Here is a 24,882-nt window from a genome sequence, read left to right as displayed (position 1 = left end):
TCGGCTATTCTAGGTTCTCTGAGTTTCCATATGAATTTCAGAATCAATTTGTAAGTTTCTACAAACTTTTGGGACATTGTATTAGATTTCTAGGGCTGTCGTAATAAAGCACCACAAATAGCGTGGCTTAAGATAACAGGCATTTATTCTCTCACAGTTCTGCGGCTAGAAGTCCAAGATCAAGGTGTCAGCAGGGCCGTGTTCCCTCTGAAAGGCTCTGGGGGAGGATTCTTTCTTGCACCTCTGATTTCTGTTGGTTGCTGGCAGTCCTTGGTGTTCATTGGTGTGTAGACCCATCATTCCACTCTATGCCTCTGTCGTCACACTGCATTTTCCCTGTGTGTCTGTGTGCTCTGTATCTTCACATGGCATTGTCTTTGTGTCTTTATATCCAGAATTCCCTCTTCTTATAAGGACACCAGCTATTGCATTAAGGCCCATTCTAATCCAGTATGACCTCATGTTATTTTTGTTACATCTGCAAAGAACCTATTGCCAAATAAGGTCACATTCAGAGGTTTCTGATGGACGTGAATTTTACAGGGGAATGGGTGGGCACAGTATTCAACCCAATACAGATGATTGGAATTGCATTGATCCTATAGATCAATTTGGGAAGCATTGACATCTTAATAATATTGAGTTGTCTGACCCATAAACACAGTATATCTCTCCCTTTATTAAGATCTTTAACTTATCTTTGCCGTGTTTTGTAGTATTCAGTATACAAGCATTTCACATCTTTTGTTGGGTTTATCCCTAAGTATTTCGTATTTTTAGTGTGACTGTAAATCATATTTTAAAAATTTCAGTTTCTGGGTTTTTATACTGTTATATATAAATATAACTGACTTTTGTATATTGATGCTGTATCCTGCAGCCTTGTTAAACCCAATATTAGTTCCTTAGCTTTTTTGCAGATTTCACTGGATTTTCTATATAGGTGATTGTATCTTCTGTGAATAAAGATAGTATTATTTCTTCCTTTCTAATTTGGATGCCCTTTATTTCTTTTTCCTGCCTTAGTTCACTGTCTAGTACTGCCAGTATAATGTTGAAAATAAATGGTGAAGAAGTTGTCCTTGCCTTGATCTCAGGGGAAAAGCGTCCAGTCTTTTGTTATGAAGCATGATGATAGCTGTAGGTTTTTGTAGATACCCTTTATCAGGTTGAGGAAGTTGACTTTTTTACCTATCATGCATTCCTGAGATAAATTCCATTTGGTCATGATACATTATACTTGTATACATATTTTTATTCAATTTGCCAAAGCTTTTTCTAGAGTTTTTCTGTCTATATTCATGAGGTTTATTAGTCCACAGGGTGTTTTTTTAAAACAACATCTTTGTCTGATTTTAGTACCAGGGTAATGCTTGCCTCATAGAATGAATTGGGAAGTATTCCCTCATCTTCAATTTTCCAGGAAAGATTATATGGGACTGGTATTTTTTCTTCCTTAAATATGTGGTAGAATTCAACAGAGAAGCCATCTGGGCCTGAAGGGTCGTTATTACTATTATTATTATTATTAATGGACAAATGTCTTAAACTATAAATGCAATTCCTTGAATTGATATAGAGCAATTCAAGTCATTTCTTTGTGAATAAGCCTTGGGAGTTTGTGTTTCTAAGAAATTTGTCTGTTTCATCTAAGTTGTCAAATGTATTGGAATAAAGTGGTTCATAATATTTCCTTAATGTTCTTTCTAATGTCTGTGGCTCTGCCCCCACTCTAATTTCTTTCTTTTTTTTTTTTTTCCATTTATTTATTTATTTATTTTTGGCTGCCTTGGGTCTTCGTTGCTGCGTGCGGGCTTTCTCTAGTTGCAGCGAGCGGGGGCTACTCTTTGTTGCAGTGCACAGGCTTCTCATTGCGGTGGCTTCGCTTGTTGCGGAGCATATGCTGTAGACGCACAGGCTTCAGTGATTGTGGCTCGTGGGCTCTAGAGCACGGGCTCAGTAGTTGTGGCGCACAAGCTTAGTTGCTCCACGGCATGTGGCATCTTCCCGGACTAGGGCTTGAACCTGTGTCCCTTGCATTGGCAGGCAGATTCTAAACCACTGCGCCACCAGGGAAGTCCCCCTTACTTTTTGAATCTTAGCTTCCTAGGGGGCTCACAGCAGTGGGTGACTGTAACGGGTCCAAGCCTTAGCCCATCTTATCTACTTGGTCCTCTGTAAATCTTGACCTGAGTCTCCTGAGCTGGCAGAGAAGGAGATTCCTTGGTTCTTGGTGGCTTTAGGATACATTTCTCAGACATTCTCTTTGTTGCCTGGACTTGGAGCTGAACAAAGGATAAGAACTGGAGCCTGGGCCATGTACCTGAACATCTTAGGTGATACTTGGCTGGAGGTGGTTATTTTGCCTCTCATCATACACAACTAGTGACTCTGGGAGCCCATGGATGAGCCAGCTAAATGGTAAATTATCAAAGTGTGCTTTGGGGATATCAGCTGAAATTGGAGGGTTATACATGGAATAGATCATGAAGTCTGATCAGATTCAAGCTCGTGCATGTTTTGTTTTGTTTTAACAGAATGAAGTCCCTGAGGTGAAGAAAGAGGAGACTTTGTTGGATCTGGACTTTGATCCTTTCAAGCCTGACATGCCCTCTGCGGGTTCTGCTGGAGTAACCCACTCACCCATGTCGCAGGTACCAAGTGGATTTTTTGATGTTTGGGGCTGATATTTCATAAACTTTAATAAGCTCAGTAAGGCATTTCGCTGACCCCTCTCCCTTTCACGTGACTATTGACTTTTCTTTTCAGTTGACAAATATTTCCTAATGGGAAGGAAGGGTAGAAAGAGGACTTGATCACTGTCAATTATTCTCAATTCTCCCCTACCATTAGCTTTCTCTACCCACAGAGCTGGGATAACATACATTCCAGTTTGCCAGGAATCATCCATCTCAGAATGGTAATCCACAGAACCACATTTGTACTCAGAAGTGTCCAGGTTTGGATGATACATTTTATGGCTTCCCAAAATAAGGCTGTTTCTTTGGGCTTGGGGTTTAATCTTCTTACTGTTTTCTCTACGTTCCTTCCTCATACTTCGCAAATTAAGGCATGTTTGAAATCACCATGAGATTTTGCCCCAACAGGAATTTTTTTTCAGTATTGATAGTTCTGAACTTGATGATGGTGATGATGGCCTATGTGTTCTTGATCATGGCTTGATGCACAGTTGGCCTTGCTTATCCAAGCTTACCCCTGCTCACGACTTCCTCCCTCTCAACAGTTTTCCCATTTCAGTAGTTATTATGATCTCATTGTCTATCAGAGGGATACTGGTGGTGCATGCTGTCATGACCTGTGGGTGATTCCTCTGGAATATAGTTACTTCACAGTTGTCTCTGCTCATGGAAGGAAGTTAACTCAGAATTTTTGCTACCCAGAAATTGTTTATTTCAGTATTTTTGATGTGGTCGGGGCCTCACATTTGAGTTTGGGAAAATCCAAAGATGCTACAATGTACTTCAAATTAATTAATCACAGTGTATTGCAAAACTCAACTTAGGAAGTGAGACCCAGCTCAACTTCCTGGTTGTGAAGCCTTCTTGATACAGTAAACCACTGGGGCACAGACAGCTCACTGTGACCCTCAATAAATAAAACTCCTCTTTAATCCATATTTTGTTCCAGAATGTGATTGGATTTCTGCAGGCCTCCGGGTTGTATTGGAGTAAAATAAAAATAAAAATCTGAGACATCAGTAAAGCAGGCAATCAAGTAGATTAGACACTAGTCGGAAAGGTACTTTGCAAAAAAAAAAATAATGGGTCTCTTAGATGAATGTTTCAGGACGTTCTATTAATTACCTTTTAAGATATTCGTGATGTGCCTTAGAATAATAAGGGCGCCAAGAAGTCCTACAATTTAAAAAAACTGGTTAGATTTGTTTAACTTAGGGTTTCCCAAATTTGTTTGACCCCAGAAATCTGTTTCAATGAAACGGTCTTAACATTCATGGGAATGGTCTCTAAAACTCACTTTGGAAAATGCTAATGTAGTCATTGTCAGCAAGTTTGACGATTCTATCCTGGTGGCCAAGCAAAGCAGAAAATGAATGTACATATCATTCAGAACATCTCCTTTCCAGAGCTTTCTCATTGTGTAGAAAGCCAGCAGAATTCGAGGGACTTCTTCTGCCTTCCCCTCCAACATTTATTACTTTAGTGGCAGGAAGAAAGTTTCCACAGTGTCTGCTGTGATGATCAGGGGGTGAGATACCACAGGATTTCTGTCTGCAAGTCTGACTCAGGAGAGAAACCTCTTCTCATCAATTCATGATTAAAAGAAGCCATGAATCATGGAACTTAAGGCTAAGAGATTCTTTCAGAACTAAACAAACAAACAAAAAGTGACCTTGGTGATATCTTCAAAGGTCTCAGTTTCTGGAGGAAACGTATTACTGCCATCAGGGCAAGCTGTGTGTGCCCCTCTATCCTTCCCTCGGGCCAGGTGATTAGCTGCTGTAACTTCGCAGTGGCCGTAATTGAGTCACCTCACTGCAGATTGTCCTGTGATCCAGGGCTAACCACATCTCTCCTCTTTGGCTAAGAAGAAAAGTCTAGGCTGAGATAACAAAAAGCACAGAGCTGTTAAAATCTGCTACCTTCTCTGCCCTTCACTCGAAATGCTCTCCCTTCCCCATCGCCTGACCCCGTGTTTTATTTTATTTTATCTTATTTTGAGATCCAGAGTTTTGCTTTATTAGACATCTGTGGAGACGGTTTGCAGATACAGTCAGATTGTGAATTGCTACCAGGTTCTGTGAAGTTTGAATTTATAGTGAACAAGACCCCAGTGGCGGTTATTTTAGAATATATTTCCGTATTCCAAGCAGATGAGAGATGTGATGTCTATGGCCAACAATTTTCATACTGGTCATCCACTTCAGCCATTTCCCAGCATAAATATGCAGCTTAATCACAGCTGCTTCATCTCTACAATGTGTGATTCGATCTTCAGCTAATAATGCATTTTGACTCCTGTTTATACAGGTGCATGCGATTCTCTGCCACCCTGGCAGTTAACCAGACCTGGACTCTAAAAGCTAAACTTGATCTAAATAACATTCCAGGGGTAGGGCAGGCTCTGTCATCTGGACCCATCTTAGCCATCTGACCCCGTGTTGTAATCTGTGTTCTTGCTGCTCACAGAACACCTCACCTTGTGATCTCTGCAGTGTCCACACGAGCTAACACATCCTTTCATGATCCGAAGGAGTGATAAACACGTTTCCCGTTGCTGCCTTCCTTTGGAGAAAATACCTGTTCTGTCTCCATTATGCAGGGATGTGTAGGAGCTTCTAGGAGCTGTGATTCTTAAGGGGCTGTGAAGCAAGAAAACATCAACCATTTGCAGAATCAGAAAATGCATATAAGGTGCAGAAGGAGTCCAAGTACCTGTAACTGGCTTTCAGTGGAGCCGTTCTACACTTAGTCGTTCTGCAAGCGGGTGCTGACCCAGACACCGACCAGGCTGCCCAGAGCTGCAGGGTGGGACCGTTACAGGAGGTCTGGACCAACTGCGGTGGGGGGAGGTTTCAGCTGGGACCGCAGGGCCCATCTTCTGTGTAGTACGGAACCCAAACCAGACATCCGTAATCCCATCTGGACAGTGTCATAGTCTTCAGATGGGAGTACCAGGCTCTCTTAATTTTCTGTTTACATTTAGAGATTCAAAATAAGTGCTCAAACATGGATCTATTCTAGTCACAAAGACATGAGCAGAAAAGGAGGTGGCCTTAGCTGTAATTCTGAGTCACAAAGGAAATAAGAAAGAGAGGTGTCCCCCACTTTCCCCACGCACAGTGGAAGTTATTTGAACCATCTGGATTCATTCCCCAGGATCAATAAGCTTCATAATTAAAATGCCAGTAGTAAGTGTAATTCACCCATGTCTTAGGGGGCACCCTGCTAATTTGCACGATTACCAGTTAATCGAGCTGTGTGTTATCGTCTAATTCAACATACAGAAGAACTACTTTTCTGGAATTCATTTACCATTAACAAGTCATCGTCTTGAATTTGGTAAGGGGGGTGGGGAGAGGAAAGAGCATTCGCAATGATTAGGATCTGCATTTCCTCAAAGACGTGATAAACTCTAATTCCTGGACATCTTGTTTACTTCATTTTAATTGTGTGTGTGTGTTAATGTAAACCCATTCATCATAGTTCAGATATAGTTTTCACTCACAGAGCAAAAAGCAGATTGACTAGACCTATGCTATCCAATATGGTAGCCACTAGCCACATGTGGACATTTTAAACCTAAATTAAATATAAGAATGTAAAATTTAAAATTTGTGTCTGTTCCACTTGCACATTTCAAGTGTTCAATAGCACATGTGACTAGTGGCTGCCGTATTGGACAGCACAGATATGGAACATTTCATCACCAAAGAAAGTTCTGTTGGACAGCGCTGTACTAAGTGTTTCTGAAACGTTTATGATTTTATTTCAAGAACTTTTGTCACCTCCGTGTTTTTTACATGCTGGGGATTTGTCTGTTAATGGTATTTTTGTTTCTCTGTTTGTTTTCAGACATTGCCCTGGGACCTATGGACGGTAAGGGAACTAAGAACTCTGTATTTTGGTGTATCTGGATTGCTAGACATTTGGGAACCTTGTTATATTTTATTTCATCTGTGATGGAAAGAAGACCCAGATGTTTTTTGATGACAACGTAGTCCCCTAGAACAATCATCAGTTCCCTCAGGGTTTCTAAGCATTTACCTGCACATGGAAACAATGGTGAGGAAAAGACTGTCAGTGCCAGACTCCCGGGTGAGCAAGAATTCAGTGTTTTACCTTTTATGCATCCTCCTGTGATAATCGGTGGCCAGAGGACATTTTGTAGTGAAGGCATGCTTATTTGTTATTGCTTATAGAATACACAGAAAGTATGGATGAGAAAATGTGAAGGACGAGCTACTCTACACAGGGAACCATTTTTTCATTATTATTTTCAATGAAGCTTATTAGTCAATGAGGATTTGAACTTCAGAGTCACACAGTCCTGGATTTGAGTCTAGACTCTAGTTCTTCTAACAATATGACTTTGAGCAACTTCTACTAAAACTCTTTAAGCCTCAGTTATTCTCATCTGTAAAGTAAGGGTAATGACACCGACCTCAGAGGGTTGTGTGAGGATTAGAGATAGTATTTGTAGAATATTTAGCCCAATGTCTAGCATGTGTCAATACAAGGTAGATATTACTGCTAATGTTATTTATTCAGCTACTCTGATGTACAAGGATGAATACTTCCAGAAGTTAGACTTCAGAGTAAAACACAAACAGGCTGTTGTGGTGGTGACATCTGTGAAATTAAGAAAATGACTGCACCCACATAGAGCCTCACATCCCTTGGTGTAGGGCCGTTGTCTACCCTTTCTTAGAGAAGCCCTTGGTCACGTGGTCTTAAGAAGTCAACTTGAGTTCACATTTTCTTCTTTATTAGTGAGACAGCAGCAGGAAAGTTGGGTAGATTTAACTATTCATGAGCCTGGTCTTTTGAGGTGACATTGCTACTTTCTTCCCTTAAAACAGAACGATGAGTATCCCCTTCCCTTCCACAGGAGCTTAAAGCATTGTGGAAAGCTCTCAAGAGAAGAGCTAAAAAATGTTGAATGAAAACATCTTTTCTAGGGAGCTGGTTTTACTTGGATATGTGCAAAAAGGGATACATGGATTGACATTCAGAACACTGGAAAATTCTAGCCTCAACTTTGTGTTAATTTTTTTTAAAGATTAAGAGGACAACGCTAATTTTGGTTATTCCAATATTTCATATCTTTAGTTGGAGTTATTACACACCTTACCTTCCCTAGCTGGGAAGGGTATAGAGAGGATAAAAGTACCATCTAGAAGGAGTGCTGACTAATTCAGAGGACACACCTGCTAGGAATGGTAATGATGACAAGATTGTAAGACGGGAGCTCCCTGGGCATAATAGCTGACATTTCTTGATCTTCTTAGCTCCTCAGTGTTATTTCTTTGTGTGCAGACAAGTCTTCTAGGTTGGGGGGAGAACAAGAGAAAAATCCTCCAGGCAGGCAGAGTGGTTAGTACATTGGATCATCTTCCATCCAAACACCACCTCAAAGGCAGAACCAACGGCAGGATGAGTTTGGGAAAGATTTTTTTCTGACACTGTATCAGAGCACATGATGCTGTGTGATTCTGTGGCTGCTAATGCTTGATCTTGTTCTGGTGTCCTCAGGCTTGCTTCTTTATTGGAAACTTTTCATTTCAGAGTCTGCTAAAACAAAAGTCATGTAATAGCCGTAAAACTTCCTTGTTGATATTAGTAAATGACAGAGGCATTTTTCATGTTTCAATTGTGTAGTCTTAGCAATCGTGGAACAAAACTCATTCCTATTATAAAACAAGTTGCAAAACTTAATATCAAACCAATAAAGGCCTAAGTCTTCAGCAGTATGTTGACTTTGGACAGCCTGGGATTTTAATGTGCTAGGGAATTTTCTTCTCTTGCCTTATGATTATGCTTATGCTTATTTCTTATTATTTTTTCACTCATATAGACAAGCACTGATTTGGTACAACCGGTAGGTAAATATCCAGAAAATTCTGGATTTTTTTGGTATTTAGTATGATTGTATATGTGGTATATTATCTAGAATGAGCTTTTTTTTTTTCTCATGGCATTGTTAGTCACAGATTTAGCCTTAAGCCATTTAATTTAAATACTTTCTAGCTTTGTGTAACTGGTGCTACCCTACTGAAGAGCTTTGTGTTTTTCATCAAATCTTACCATGATCTATTTCATCTTGTGTTTTTTTCTTTTTTCTTTGCTTTTCTGCACACTCTAAAGACTGATTCTTCAAAAAGTCTTTCCCTGTGTAACCTGATCATGGAGGAACCTCCAGACAGTGGGTTGACCGAAGAAATTCAAAGATCTCAAATTGATTTAGGTGCAATTATTTGGGGCCCTGATGCTAGTACAGACAGTGTCAGCCAGGAAATTACCCAGGGTGGGTCGCAGGAAGACTCTGCATGTCTCTCCGAAGCAGAGCAGGAACTGGGATTTTCCAACGGAATACTTCCTGCTGCGGACTGGCACACTGTAGCTGGGCAGGGTGAGCATGTCCTGGGGCCAGCCCCTCCACGTGGAGAAGAACAGATGCCCCCAAAGCCCACGCCTGGGGCTGCTTGTTTGGAGACGGAGCATCCTTCCGATTTACCTGACTCAGAGATACCAGCCATGGAAACTGGTGGCCTGGTCAAAGAAAGTCAAGAAGATGTTAAAAAGTCAGAAGAAGAAGAAGGAAAACAGAAGATAGAAGATTCTGTCTGGCCAGGTGTGGAGACATATGAAAAGGTAGAGGCTGGAGCTATTGGTGTCAAGGCCCTAGAAGGGACAGAGGAATTTGAAGAGAGAGCATGTACAGGAAACAGAGTAGTAGATCTTTTTAAGACAGCAGGAGAGCAAGACCAGGAGACCTTAAAAAACAATGAAGAGGAAACTAGGAAAGATCTAAGTGCTGGGTATAAGGAAAGTGTAAAGACCAATGAAAAGTGTCTTGAGAAAACTGACATATTAGAAAAAGACATGGAAAGTGTAGACAGAGCAGATGAGTTGAGTGACAGAGACCAAGGGCTAGGTGAAGGGATTCAAGTAGTAATAAATAATTGTGAAATTATAGAGGGATCTGGAGCTAACCCTGCCAATCACACAGATATTTTGAATCTGCCTCTCCAGACTGACTCTGTATCTAATCCTGAAGATGCCAGCCCAGAGGGATGGGACTTAGCTGGAAAAGACATAAAGAAAAATTTAATCAACCCTCCTAACCATGATATAATGTATCACTCAGCACAGGGCAGTGCAGACGCTGAAGAGATGCAGTGTGAGGCTGTGTTACATGCGCCTGGAAGTAACAGAGATGGAAATCAGTCTGTTGTTTTATCGATAAAACATGAAGCAGCAGCTCAGTCTAGGACAGATCTTAATTATGCTCTGGGAACTAATGCAAACAGAAGAGATTGGGGTTTGTGTAAGGCTGAAGATTCATTAATAGAGGAACCTGAAAGTACAGTGACTGGGAACTGTAGCCATACCGTTAACTTGCCAAGAATTGCAAAACCAGATTCTTGGGGAACAGATCCAGGTCAAATCTGGCAGCCAAGCTTGGATTCAGCAGTGAATAATACGGATATATTGGAATTCTCTGGTATACCAGATGGCCAAGCAAGTGGATTTGCCAGTTGTCTTGATTCTATTAACCACTGGCCTATCAGAGATATGGGAGGCTTAGATAATTGCTGGGAACATTTAGACACAGTTGGTAGCAAGAAAGGGCTGGAGGTGGACTTACTAGCAGATGTATGTGGGGAACAAGCCATTGCTAGCTGTGGGGAACAGAGTCAAGAGATAGCTAGACCATTGGTTGTGGGAACCTCCCAGAATGTTAGCACCGAGAGTTCCACTAGTCCCCAAGACAATGACACCAACAACTCAGATTTATCTGAAGATGAAATTGCTAACCAGAGATATGGATTGTTGTACCAAGAAATAGAGGCTGATAAAGAAGAGGTACTTACCCCAGTCTGTAGTATAGACTAGCCAAAGACTTCTGTAGGTTCTGTTTTTCCTAATGTTTCTCACCGACTTCATCATCCATCACTATCTTCTCCAAGATCTGCTTCATCTCCTTGACAGATTGTCATGTACCTCTTGAAATCTGTGCAAACCAAACACAAAATAGGTTGACAAAACAAACGAACAAAAAACCACTCACACACACAAAACCCCCAGAACAACAACACAAAAAGCAGAATGATGGTGTTGGAAACTAATGAGTGTCTACTTTACCATCCTATTTACTGTATTTATTCTTTCTACTTTCATTTTTATTGTTCAAGCTCTAAAATATATATAAAACAGACAGATTTACTGTTCCTAAAGTGGTTCCACCCCAGTAAAAACACATGAAATGTTTCTACCCAGGCCCATTGAAACTATAAAATCTCATAATAGCTGTTCATCAAAATGATGTATTTACAGAAATACTGGAAATGCTTCCAGATTCTATAGATGGCTAAAAAAACAAGCTATTTAACCACTCATGGCTCTTGTCTGGAATCATGTTCTCATTATTGAGAAAGTGGGCTTTGGTTAGCCCTGAGCCACATACCAGCAATAATTGTAAAAATAATGTTGTTCTTTTTTTTGTCAGCCTATTTAAAATAATACAGTATGGCCTTTTCCATTTCCAAGCATTTACATGCACAGCAGCCTTTTGTATTATTTTAAAATTTGCGGTGGTCCTTACTTTCCCACTTGTCTAATAGACATTTACCAATCCTACAAAAGTAATGAGAAAAATAACGTACTCTGATTCCCATTTCTGTTCAGCCTTCTGGAGGTTCATTTAATGGATTCACCCAGGTAAGATTTCAATTTGCTGGCAAAATCCATCTGTTGAGAATGATGCAAATCTTAAAAATATGGACCTCTGCTTGCTGGGATAGCATAATGTTTAAGTATGTCAGCATAAAATTTGAGCCCACTTCTTGTGAATTCAGTAATGGAGACAGTAATAGGAGCAATGTTGCAGGGTTGTTGTGAAGATTAAATGAAATGTGAACGTAGATTTAGCCCAGCAGCCTAGCACACACTAAGTGCTCCTTGACTCTAGTTAGCTACTGTTAATACTATTAGCTGTACCATGGAATTCTGATGATTCCTCCACTAGAAATTAGAAGTTGTCTTTATCTGAGAGATCTCCTAGGTTCAGCTGTTGGAAAAGAGGAGATAGGATTGCTTTGAACTAATGAGATGGGTCTTTAGACAATATAAGAGATTTTTAGGAGCCTCCTTCTAAAGATTTATATAAGAGCCATACTATGTGGAACCTTATTTCTTCAGTGGTTCTTCAGAAAGGAGCCATTGGAAGATCAGAAACTGTAGGTTGGCTCTGGCCAATAAGACGGGCCGCACAGTGGACTGTCCCATTCACTGTATATGTCCCAACAGATGGACGGTGTAACCCATGTGAAAGGCAGGCCACATGGCTATCAAGTTCATGGAATAAGTTCTGAAAACCTCTTCAAGGGAGACTTCAAATATCTGCTTGTCTGTGATGACTGCTTTGTCTCAGAATATTAGACATGAACAATTTTGAATTTTAACATTCAGAATTTCTCCATTTCAAAGTTTGACTACTTTCCCCCATGTTACCTATAAAAAGAGAAAACCCACTCACTCACACACCTACACCCAAATACAAACAACACACAAACACAGAGAGAGATGATAACTTCTCTCTTCCATAGGCGAGAACTCCTTTGAAAGATCGGGTCATGAGAATTCATTTCTCATTTTTTAAGTTTATATTTATCACTTATAAATTCACATCGTTTAAAGAGTAACAACATTTTATAAGGTTTTTTTTTAAATTAAAAAACTTCAGACCATCTTACACCCCCTGATTTCCTGCTTCTTAGAGGAAAATACTTTCACACCTTGTAGCAGGTTCTCTGATTTCACCTCCATATGTGTGCATGACTTTCTTCTAATGCTCCTTCTTGATTTCTAAAGCATTAGCTGTGGACTCACCTCTCTGGAAGATGAGGACTTAAAGCGCTTTCAACCTGCTATGGTCCCAGTTCACATCTCTCTCTGCTTCCTGCCCTTCCAGTGATGTCATAGCCAGCCAGCCAATCAGTGGTGGTATTATCACGATGCTGTAGATGCTCTTAGCGCTCAAGTCATGAAGTTTACATTTCCTTTTATGCCAACGTTTTGTTTTCCTTTGAGGAAATAATTGTAGGGTCTTGTTTGTGAGCTTGTTGGTTTGTTTGCTTAGTTTTCTAGGTACTTATTACTAATTCAACCGCATACTCTGTGGTTATAGAAATCTCCTCTCGTTTTGTTTAAAACATTAAACATTCTTTAAGTTTCATCCTCCTGAAGGTTGAAACTGTCCTTCTGGATGGCTCCAGTCTGACCTGGGGATCTATGGCTACGACTTGCTGCTATGGCTGTTTTCAGGCTGTTTCATCCACTCTTTTCAGGACAAAAATTGTCCTCATTTGGGGTTAAATTCCTCATTTGGGTAGAGCACATCCTCCAGTAGCTTGCTGAGAAAAGTGTGCACAAGAAGCATGCATTTGTGACCTTCTCTGTTTGAAAATAATTTTGTTCCCATGTACATAATGGATTGTTAGTTTGGATATTATATTACAAGTTGTAAACCGTTTTCCTTTAGAATTTTGGAGCCATCGTTCCACTCGATTCTACCTCCTAGCCTTGCCACTGAGAAATTGTCATTTTGATTCTTGATCTTTTGTAAGAAACCCTCTCTCTCTCTCTCTCTCTCTCTCTGCCCCCTTATGTACCCCTCTCACCTTCTTTTTCTCTTTCTCTCTGGAAGTCTGTGTAATTTTCTTTATACCCCAGTGTTTCTAGGATTTTACAATAATGTACTGTGGTCTGAGTCTATTTTCATACATTGTACTAGGCCCTTTTAATCTAAAGACTGTGTCTTTCAGTTTGGGGGAATTTTTCTTACTGATGATTTCTTTTGCTTTCTTTTGTTTTCTCATTCTGTAACCCTTCTCTTTTTTCATATGCTGGCTTCTTGAGCTTGTCTTCTAATTATTTCTTTTTCTTTGCTTTTTCCTTTTCTCTTTCTCTGCTTTCCAACTCTTCCAACAGATTTTTCACTTCTATGTATTTTTTTAATTTCCAAGAGCTCTTTTTGTTTACTGAATATTTGGTTTTTAATAGCATCCTCTTCTTGTGTCATGAATACAGCATCTTCCATTATATCTCCAAGGGTATTAATAATAATAATTTTCAAAGGTCTTTTCCCACCTGTAAAGTCTTTGTTTCTTCCACTTTTTTAAACCTATTCGGTCTCCCTTTAATATTTGAAACTTCTCTTAAATGTTTGTTGATCTTGGCTGTCTCCTCGTATTTAATAAGAGGGGGACACTGAAAAGCTGAGAGACTTGTACAAGTAGGTAGAGCTCATTGACTATGGGTATTGTTGTAGGATTCGGTTGTAGGATTATCTTTCCTGTTGAGGAATTCCTAGTGTCAGATTCTTTAGGCTTTTTTTTTTTCTTGAGCTGGTCATATTTCCCTGGGAAGACTCTTTTGGTCTCCTGTCTGTGTATGGTGCAGGGGTGCAGGGGTACAAGCCTCACTGCCAGTGTAATGGGAGTTGAATGGGGAAGAAGTTGGGAGAGGAGGAGCCCATGTCTAAATATTTATTATGTAAATGTTCATTTAATCCTGCTGCTTTCCTAACATGCCTGTGTGTCCCCCAGTCCAGAGACCCTCCGTTTCAGCCTCTGAAAATAATCTCAAGTCGGGGGTGGAAAGGGTATTGCTTGGTTTTCAGGTAGATGAGAGTATCTCCAGGTCTAAGTACTTTTTAATAGACTTCCAACCAGTTCCTCTGTCTTTAGCAGCATCCTAACTTCCATTTCCTGTGGTCCCCATCTTTCTAATTCTTGATCCATTGGGATTTATGAGTAATAAATCGGCTTGCTTTTTGGCATTTCTTACATCAACTTAGGGTACAGATGTTTTTGGTTCCCCAAGTTACCTACTGTTCATTCATTTGCTTTTCAGTTTCAGAATTTTGTTGATGTTGTTTTTGTTCCCATTCTTCTTACCCTTATGGGTTTATGCCTTTAAAAATTAATTTTCTTATTGTTATTTAGTTTGGATTCTGGAGGTAACAGAGGTAATTGCCTGTGTTCAATCCACCATCTTTAACCAAATGTCACTGACTCATCTTTTCTGAAGGGAACCATTGATGTTTAATTCTTTAGGGATTTTTTTGGTCAGATTACCCAGGAAAGATTCTTTCAGTCTCCTGTTTGGAGGGTATAAGCCTGGCTACCTGATGAAGATTCTCCTAGAGATCACTGTTCCCTGAGATTTCCTCCACCTTGATTTTTTTAGGATTCATATCCTGAATGAATATATTGTATACAGTTTTTAAGTTATGGCTCATAATTAACTCATAGAAGTCACACTTCAGTGATATAGTAAGATTAAGGTTCCAACATCTTAAAACGTTTAAATTTGTAGCTTAGATCCATTAAATTCTAACTCGATGTTGATGTCCAGAGGAGAAGCTGCAGACCAAAGATGCCTCTGAAGACACTGCCCTTTACATAATGTCTCTCATCGGATCGTTGAATTCTGCTAGCTCAGGTTTCTATTTAGAATAACTACTGTCAAAAAATTATCTCTGCATGTTTTGCTTTTCTGATTTAAAATAAAAAGAGACTAAGAAATCTTTATAATGTATTTATTGGCACAATTCATGCGAGCAAATTTAAATGATGCCTTTGTTGTTGCTTTTTTGGCAAATTAACTGAAACCCTAATAATTTTGAATATTCTACTTTATTCCCAATTTTCAGCCACAGGACACTACATTATTCACAATGCAGACAGACCAGAATATGATCTGTAACTTGGTAAGCTGATTTTGGTTTGTGTTTTGGGGATGTTGTTAGTTACCACCAAATGATCCAAGGTTGATCTTTGTAGGTTATTGAGAGCTTGAAATCCAGAGTGTGGTTTCTGTAGCCCGCCTCTTTTCTAGAAAATGAGAAGGAGAGCTTCTGAAAAATCTCAGTGTGACTTTGAATGTGGTTGCTTCTATTTATAAAGGCACAGTGATCACAGCAAAAATCAGTCTCTTAATTACGGGCTTCAGTGGAACACAGTCTATCCATCAAGGACATGGGTGTTTCTTTTTTTTTTTTTTAATTTTTTAAAAAATAAATTTATTTATTTATCTGGCTGCGTTGGGTCTTCGTTGCTGCGCGTGGGCTTTCTCTAGTTGCAGCGAGCGGGTGCTACTCTTCGTTGTGGTGCACGGGCTTCTCATTGCAGTGGCTTCTCTTGTTGTGGAGCACGGGCTCTAGGCGCGCGGGCTCAGTAGTTGTGGCTCGCGGGCTCTAGAGCACAGGCTCAGTAGTTGTGGCGCACGGGCTTAGTTGCTCCCCAGCATGTGGGATCTTCCCGGACCAGGGAACGAACCTGTACATGGGTGTTTCTGAGTGACTGTACCCTATGCTACGGGACTGACAATGAAATTGCCTCGAGAATTCATGCTTGAAAGTAGATCCTTGCTTTTCCTTGAACCTGAAGCTACCTCATTTCTCATGTCCTCCCTTCATTTTGTGAGTTGTAGAAGGAAGTAATGCACAGTAGAAGTAGGATTCCTACTTTGCTGTCAAATGAGATGAGAGAAAAGCTTAGCTGGGGAGTGAGGAGGAGGCAGAAGGGTTACTCTGGGGGTTAGAGGAGATTCTTACAAACTCAGTTATCATGGGAAACGTTTTTAGCAGCAGCTTACTTGTAAAGTTGAATGAAGAGACCTTGAGTGACATAACTGAGAGCTTCCCAGTGCTACACTACAGAGGATTTGGGCTCTTTGACGATTAGTTCATGGTTATTTGTAGCACACTGGTTTTCCCATGGGAATGGCATAGGATTATCCCAGCTTCTGGCTTTCATTTTGGAAACCTAGAATTGGGTTTAAGCAGAAGGAATTTTTCCTTTCAGATGATTTCACTTCTAAGTAAGGCTTTCTGCTCTGGGAAGTTTGTCTTCAAGGTTAATTCGATATTTTTCAAAGGCAAGTGTTTCTCTAGCACCTTGTCCGGAGATTGTTGTATTTTTGTCTTTTGGGTAACCAGATAAAAGGTGGAGCCTGTGAGGCCTGCAAATAAAGATTTAAATGTTTAAAATTCAGATTATATTGGTGTTAATAATGGAGCCAGAGAGACCTCCATTTCATGGTCATTGGTGGTTTTCAGTCTGGGTGCTGATGGAGTAAAGGTTATACTGGTGCCGGAGGATGAGATTTTTAATTATCAGTTGGGAATAGGTTAAGAAAAATGGAGGGACCCTGGTATAAACGAAAAGGCAATGGGTCATCACTAAATTCACACCTATTACTGTTGCAAATTCCTGGCATAGAATCCAGTGGTTTTTAAGTTTCTCTGAACATCTCCCTACCCCCTACAGCTGGTTCTAGGAGCTTCCATTGCCTGCCCTCCCCTTCTCTTTATATGTGTTCTCTGAAGCAGACTTCTTGCACCTTCTTCCCATTGGGGAACTTAGCTTCGTCATTCCCAGCATTGCAGATGTTGTTGGTGTTGCCCTGTGGGGAACTAGGAATCACAGTGACCCTCTCCCACTGAGCTGTGATTATATGGGATCTTCCCGGGAGCAAGGCAGTGTCCCAACATGGGTTCATTGACTGGTCTGAGCGAGGTGGAGGTTGCAGTTGGTAGTCAACTGCACATCTCCCCAGTCTGCATCTTATGGCCCCACGGGACATCCCTTGTGTACAAGTTTAAACCCTTTTGAATCTGCAAACCCTGCCCTGGGCTGAGGGTTGCCTCCATGGCCCTTTGAAGTTCTCACTAAATTAGCTCTCCCCAGTTTGGAGAAGCAGGATCATAAGGTAGTCGCCATATTGGAATGTGGCTAGACCCTTAACTCCACTCTCCCAACCCATCACTTCTTCCTCTGCATTGACCTTCTTTCTAGCTTATCACAGAGGATGCCGGAAAGTGTGCACCAAAGTTACACTACTCGTTTTGTTCTAAAACAAGAATTCCATTTCTGAGTCTCAGAGTTAAACCATGGTGGCATCCTGCTGTCAGTAATAAATATAGAGTATACCTCTCCTCTGAATGTATAATGGTCTCTACTCCAGCAAACAATAGCAAGTCCTTACCAGTGCTCCCAGATGGATATGGCATGGTACCAGCCCATTTGCAACGTTTGTCAAGGGAGGCTTCTTATAGAAAAAAAGGTGGTTGAAACAGGGCACAATTCCTACAGGACTACTTTGAGATCTTTCTACAAGATGTTGTTCACAATTTACCTTTGTTTTTCTTTCTATCTTGACAAAACATTTTCAATTTTACATTATCTTAGAAGGATTAGGAAAGTGGTTTCTATTTCCAAAGTTGAGTAGCTGATTTTATGTACAAGCATGCTGTCATGCTTCAGCCTTACTCATCATTCAGTGAGTTCTATTTATCCCCCTAGAATTTAAGTTGTTAAGTGTGTAATGCTATATTATAATATTTGGTGTGATATTATAAATAGAGAAAAATGTTGTGACTCGTAGGACATAACCCGTCTCTCCTCGCCTTCATACTTTGCTTCCATTGAGTCATTGTCTGACCTCAGCAAGGAGATGCCATTGGACTTATTCATGAAATCACCCTAGTCATTCTCGCCATATGTAAAACTTCAGAATTTCCTTGGACTTCCAAGAAACCCAGCCTCTGATGCAAATATGTTTTCATTTTAAGTTACCTCTGTGTTTGGTGTTCTGGGTTTTTTCTTAATGTGCACAGATATATTTATTTGATACACATTTTGAAACTTCTCTTGACCCTTCATCCTCCATTGCAGACTCAGCTCACAGGGGGACAGCCATCTGCCTATGGGGTTTCTTGCTCTTCGTCAAATTACCCTTCCTATCCTTGTTGTGTAGGTCATCTGATACCATTCTTTCATAGCAAATCACCTCGACTTCCAGAATGGTTAGATCATACTCTGAGAGCTTACAGTAGCTCTTTGCTGCTAGGAAAACTCAGGCCATTATGAAGATAATTCCTTTCGAACAATACAAGTGAAATCTTTCCCCATAAAGGACTCCTGAGAGTAGATTAGAGTGAATTTTATCTCATTCTTTCTTAAAACTTGTGTCAGGTCACCCTTTAAAGGTTATAAAAGCCCATAAAAATATCAAACCTCTGTACGTTTATCTCCCTAAGTGTCCTTTCATTTTATTAAGCCCTTTCAAGACAAGGGTGGTGTGACCTCGGCATGTGTCACAGTGGAGGATTTGGTGGAGGGCACAAGACAAATATTTTGCGTATTTATCCAACAGCAGGCTATCATTATTTATTTTCTATAATCTCAGCATAACTTCTCCATCACTTCCCCATGCAACTTGTCATGTGCACCAGCTTCAGTGGACATGTGGGAGAACTAGAGATGGCTTTTGATTGCTTATGGCGAATGTCTGACGGAAGTTACTGATTCCTCCAAAGGAAGTATTTATTGGAGACTCTGTACTCCTCTAGGAAAACGCTTTTAAACTTTCTTATGGCTTAAATGCCCTAATAGAAAAGGATCTTAAAGTGCCCTACAGCGGCCATCCATTTAGTGAAACAGTCATGCTAAATAGTGTGCTTACATTAATCTATAAATCAAAAGAGAGGAAACAATTTCAGTAGCCATGGTAACATGCATTGGCTGTGCTGTTTTTCATAGCCTGTTGTCATTTAATCCTGCTAATTTTAAAACTCGAAAAGCCTGGAGGTAAGAGATGCCAGAGGCTTGATTCAGCATATAATTGGAATCAGGAGGGTGTCTGTGGGTAGAGGTCACAGTGGGAAGAAAAGACCTCACTCTTATCCACACAAGTAGAATAGTCTAATTGGTACCACAGAGAATACTGCCTGTGGTTCCCTCAAGAGTTAGTTTATTACATGAAAAAAAAAAACAACTGATGGCTAAGGATTTTGTTGGAGGGAAAAGTGGAATAAGGGAACGAACAAAATGTCAGGCAGCAAAGTATCTACGACTGTGGTGGTTGGATCTGCTTCTCCCAGCCGGGGCAGTTGCGCAGTAACTTCATAGTGACCTTTTCATGCACGTTAATGCATTTTGATCTGAGTATTGGGATGGCCCCTCAATTTTTTGGTTGCATTGCATATCAACAGAGTGGGGAGGTCCCAGAATTGTGTTTCCGTGAGCTCTTTCCTACTCCTTCCAATTCCCAAAGGTGGGAGCTCCTAGGATCTCTCCTCTCTCTGCTCAGTAGTGGAAAGTACCGTTTCAGGATCTCTTAAAGATGTCCGAAGGAACTGAATACTCAAAATGTTGACAGTAAGTAAAATGAGTAGCCAAAATGGTAAGTCTTTTTGCCCAACTTCAACGGATATAACAGTGCTTGGTGACGGTAATGTGAAGCTTAATAAGAGTTTATTCCTAGACTTTTCAGTTGTGTAATAGACCCATCATGCCTAATGTGAGGTTTTTTTCCAGCACAGATTTCATGAAGCGAATTGCCTGTAGGATGACGAAGAAAATCGTAATTGTCCAGTATTCCGTCATGTTATCTATTCACTTGTTGAATCTTTTTCCTCTAATCCTCAAACCATCAAAGGCTGAACCTGAACAGGCTCCGCCCACAGAGCCAAAAGCAGAGGAGCCCCCCACTGCCGTACCACCTGCTGCTGGGCTGGACCTTGGACTTGACACCCAGGCTGAGGAGCCAGTGGAGGGGGCAGCGGTGAGCGCCACCTCCCTTCCACCCTCCCCCCGCCTCCCCTGCCTTTAGCTGTGCTCATCTCATCATCCCATTTCTCCCTTCTCATTCATGCTTCACTTGGACCAAATCACCTCCGTATCTGTCATGGCTCCCCAGGTTCAAATGGCCTTTATTCCTTTGACAGGGAAACTGCATGCTCTTACTGTTTTTTTTTTAAGGAAGATATCCAGAGACCTGCTCTTATGCTGTCATGTAGCCACAGGCTTGGGTCTCAAAACAGGGTGCCTTGATTCTTTCTGATACTCTCCCATTCATGGTCAATAGGTTGTAATAACTCACAAATAACCAGACTTGTTAATGCTCTGCCCCACCTGTGATGGCTGGAGATGGGCCTTCCATTAGGGACTAACCTGCAGATGATACACAGAAGGGTAATCACCTTGTTGGTTGTGTCTACACAATGATTTCTTACCATATTAGTTTTGTAGGTTGGTGAAGGCCCCAGGAGGGACTGAAATCCTATATTAGAAATCCTTGAATCTATAAGGACTTCTATGGGAACAACCATTTGCTCAAAGTCAAGTCTGGTGCTGGCTGTTATAGCACAAGAGAGCTTGAGGATGTATTTTGTGCAAGAGTGGAGACTCATTTGTCTGCCTGGTACCCTTCTCTAACCTGCTCCTTTCAGCCACACACCACACCACATCGAAAACTGGGATGGGCTCTATATGCACCCTATTGAATTGGATAAGTTAACACACGTGAAACTGTAGCATGTTACCAAGGAAAATTTACCAGGGAAGTTTACCAAAGTTTCCCAGGGAGAGTGAACAATAGTTTATTTATGAAATGCAGTTAAAATATCTCCCAAGAATTTCAATCAGGGTACCCTAGAGCCTTCCCAGAATCTGTACAAAGAGGGAGACCAATCTCCCTATTCCCCAAATAACATTGCCTAGGTGAGATAACTAAAGAAATAAAAGCTATATTTTTGCTGTCAGTGCCCTAGGTTGTTTTACTGGGAAAAGGGTAGGTCATCTGTCAAATTTATTATTTATTAATAGAGTAGAAAAAATAAATAATAGGGCAAGATAGTGATGCAAAATACAAATTGAGAATTACTCAAGAAAAATGATCGTATTTTCCATGTAAAGGTACACAGTTGGACCAAGTTTTGTAAGGAAAACAAGACTGTGTTCTGCTAGATTGAGTGCCTCCTAAAAAGGCTGTTTGCACAGATTGTAGACTGGGAAGTGCTGAGGCTTCGTGCTCCAGTGTCCGGGATTTTTCTTCTTAACTGTCATTCCCAGATTCACCGGTGATCTTAGTAACTCAGTGCAGATGGAGCATTTTCATTTGGTGTCAGGTCTCTCCACCCAACTTAGGATGATTTAAATAACAAAGGAAGGGAAAGAGGCAATTGAATCTTCAAATACTGTTATAATTAAGAAGAAAATTGATTTTAAAAAGAATATGGACCATGCTGGGGAGTTAGAAAGATATTGATTAGGTTCAGATATTGATCTAGAAGTGGCTTCAGTTCTGAAAAGTTGTCATCAAATTTCTATTTTGAATAGCAGCACAGACTCCATCTTTACCAGTACTTTTTTTAAAATTAATTTTTATTGGAGTATAGTTGATTTACAATGTTGTGTTACTTTCTGCTGTACAGCAAAGTGAATCAGTTATACATACACATGTATCCACTCTTTTTTAGATTCTGTTCCCATATAGGTCATTGCAGAGTATTGAGTAGAGTTACCTATGCTATATAGCAGTTTTCTATTTTATATATAGTAGTGTATACCAGTGTTTTTAAAGCCAGTTGATTCAGTGCCCCAGACTATTCAGTGTAAGGCTTAGTGACATTAATGCCCATGGTTTTGAGCAAGGGTATTCTGGGTTTGACAGTAGGGTGGAGATGTGAAATAGACAAGCTCATGTGTTAAATACAGGCTCGAATATTGATCCTCGAATGGCCATGACCACATAACCTCTCATACCCATCCTTATTTTAACAAACTTACATAAGTAGGTTTTGTTTTCTCAAAGTCTAAGTTCATTGGTTTTCCAATGAAGAATCTGAGTAGCTACCGATTATCAAGTACCTATTGTGCTGTACCTACATATATATATAAAGATTTATAATCTTTTAAATCAAGGGTGGTGTTAAAAATATTTAGCAAACTGTACAGTATAAGCATCAACCATTACTAGAACGGGCTTCCCTCATGTTGGGTAAGGAGATGTTTGGAAGAATTCTTTTTTTAAAAAAAACATTTATTCATTTGGCTGCGTCGGGTCTTAGTTGTGGCATGTGGGATCTTCGTTGCGGCACGCGGGCTTCTCTCTAGTTGTGGTGCGTGGGCTTCAGAGCACACGGGCTCAGTAGTTGCCCCGCCGCATGTGGGATCTTAGGTCCCTGACCAGGGATCAAACTCGCATCCCCTGCATTGGAAGGCAGATTCTTAACCACTGGACCACCAGAGAAGTCCCTGGAAGAATTCTTCATTGTGAAAATGCTTGTCTCCTAAAGATTATGTGAACTTTAGAGAATAGAAAATTTAGATTCCTTGTGAAATGCAAGGCAGTTTGGAGAATCTTATGAAGGATTCAGGCACCTGCTGAGATGCAGAGGTGATTAAGAACAGCAGGTCCTGAGCTGACCATGTGAGTCATCCTGTCTAAGAAGAAAAAGTTCAAGCAGTTGATTTCTCCACCCTCAAATGGACTAAAAAATAATAGTAAGAGAGGGCAGCTTACAGCAGTTTGATTTGCCTAATACTCATCAAAAGTGGCTACTTTTCATGTTTTAAAATGGACACACTTGGATAAAGTCAGTGCTCCCCCCAAGTCCGCCCTTCTACTTAAGAAAATAATCTCAGATAAAATGTGTTTTTGTTCTCTTAACGTAGGTTTATAGCTTCTTTTTTCTGGTCATAATTGAGATAATATTAGGGTTATTTTTTCTAAAGAAAGCTCTCTTCTGTTGCTAGATGTGTGATATTTAGTTGTAAAGAGATGAAAATCCACACCGTGTCCCGAGCATTAATTAGCAGGCTGGCTGTAGCTGTCATCAGTCACGATGGGGTTGACGTGACCTTTTGAGGTCATCATTTTTGCTGCCGAAATGTCACCACACGGTTATTATTTCCAGTCTTGACAGAATGCATTTCGTATGAGGTGAAATTTGTGGTGGTTTTGTTAAAAAAAAAAAAAAAAAAGAGGCAAATGTAATTTCAAAAACAGGAAATTTGAGCAGCGGTTCACAAAGAAACCTCGGGCTCCTAAGAAAAGTTTAATTATTACATTTTTGTTTGTTGTCTCATTCCCCACCTAGCTAATACTGTTTTTAGTTTTTCCCTACAGCACCAAATTTTACCAGTATATCTGCAAGATACATTTTAAAAACCAACACTTGCTACCTCTTCTCCAGACGTTTCCATGTTATATAAGTACTGAAATTTTTCTTTAGGAAAAAAAATCAATATTTGTTTAGAAATATATCAGAGAATTAGGTTCAAAAACAGATAAAGATGATTTTTACCTACATTTATTTTATTTTCTTGCAGAGAATCCCTTCTAACTTTCTCTAAATTTCTGTCTGCTCCTATATTTTGCTCCAGTGATGTGAAGTGGACCAATGTCTTGTTTCCCTATTATTTTTAAAAAAATAATGCAGTGTAATTAAATTTAGGGTTAACATTGTTTCCAAAGCAAATAAGTGGGGGAAAGATCGAGGTAGATATTTTTAGAATTTTAGAATTTTTAGAATAATTTTAGAATCCTGGAAGGTGAAACACTGACCCATTATTTGAGGAACTACTTTTGGTTTTGTTGTGTTTCGTTTTTTGAACATTTCACCAAACTTAAGTTGACTTGTCAGGACCAATTTAAACCAACAACTATAGATAGATTGATCATAGATACATAGATAGATAGATGATAGCTGATAGGTAAACAGACAGATGATAGATGATGATAGATAGGTAGATGATAGATAACTGATAGGTAAACAGATAGATATAGATAGATTAGATAGATTAGATAGATAGATGATAGATAATAGGTAAACAGATAGATGATTGATAGATGATAGATAGGTAGATAGATAGGTAAACAGATACATGATAGATAGATACATAGATAGAGATATACGCTATGGTCTGTGAACTTAATCTTTCCAGGAATATTTCTATCTGTGTGTGTAGAATGCATGTGCTAGTTTCCTCCTTCATTCAGCTGGTAGATATAGCTGAGTCCTCTCTAGATGTCAGGCTCTGTTCCGGGTCTGGGGGATACACGGTGATGCAGGCAGTAGATACGGCTCCTGCCGTCCTGGTTCACACAGACGGGTGCTGGGTGAGGCAGACATTACACGGTGGTCCGGGCATCCTTCTGTGATGGGCGTGTGTGTGTGGGCAACAGCACTGAGTTTTCTCCTTGTGCAGCGTGAACGTGGGAGCTCAGGCTTGCACTGTGCCTCTAGATGTGAGCTCGGATCTGTCAGAGGAAGACACTGAGGAACAGGGGAAGCCAGCAGTTCCTTGTCTGCCCTTCGTTATCA

At 40.3% G+C, this 24,882-nt stretch overlaps 1 protein-coding gene across 3 annotated transcripts in view; it reads left to right on the top strand.

Annotated features, from left to right (window-relative positions):
- AMPH (amphiphysin) overlaps window positions 1-24,882 on the top strand; it is a 179,786-nt gene that overhangs the window by 133,569 nt on the left and 21,335 nt on the right. For 2 of the 3 annotated variants that reach the window (XM_036864433.1, XM_036864431.1), the window contains exons 12-17: window positions 2,538-2,654; window positions 6,555-6,578; window positions 8,557-8,580; window positions 11,391-11,423; window positions 15,421-15,477; window positions 20,211-20,336. In XM_036864433.1, the coding sequence (XP_036720328.1) occupies window positions 2,538-2,654; window positions 6,555-6,578; window positions 8,557-8,580; window positions 11,391-11,423; window positions 15,421-15,477; window positions 20,211-20,336 (381 nt within the window). The remainder of the gene's footprint in view (window positions 1-2,537; window positions 2,655-6,554; window positions 6,579-8,556; window positions 8,581-11,390; window positions 11,424-15,420; window positions 15,478-20,210; window positions 20,337-24,882) is intronic. The other variant, XM_036864432.1, reaches the window with a different exon arrangement.

Source organism: Balaenoptera musculus, chromosome 9 (assembly GCF_009873245.2).
Source record: "Balaenoptera musculus isolate JJ_BM4_2016_0621 chromosome 9, mBalMus1.pri.v3, whole genome shotgun sequence".
In the NCBI taxonomy this organism is placed as follows: Eukaryota; Metazoa; Chordata; class Mammalia; order Artiodactyla; family Balaenopteridae; genus Balaenoptera; species Balaenoptera musculus.
Note: the sequence above shows the minus strand (reverse complement) of the source record. Positions and strands in the feature narration are given on the sequence as shown.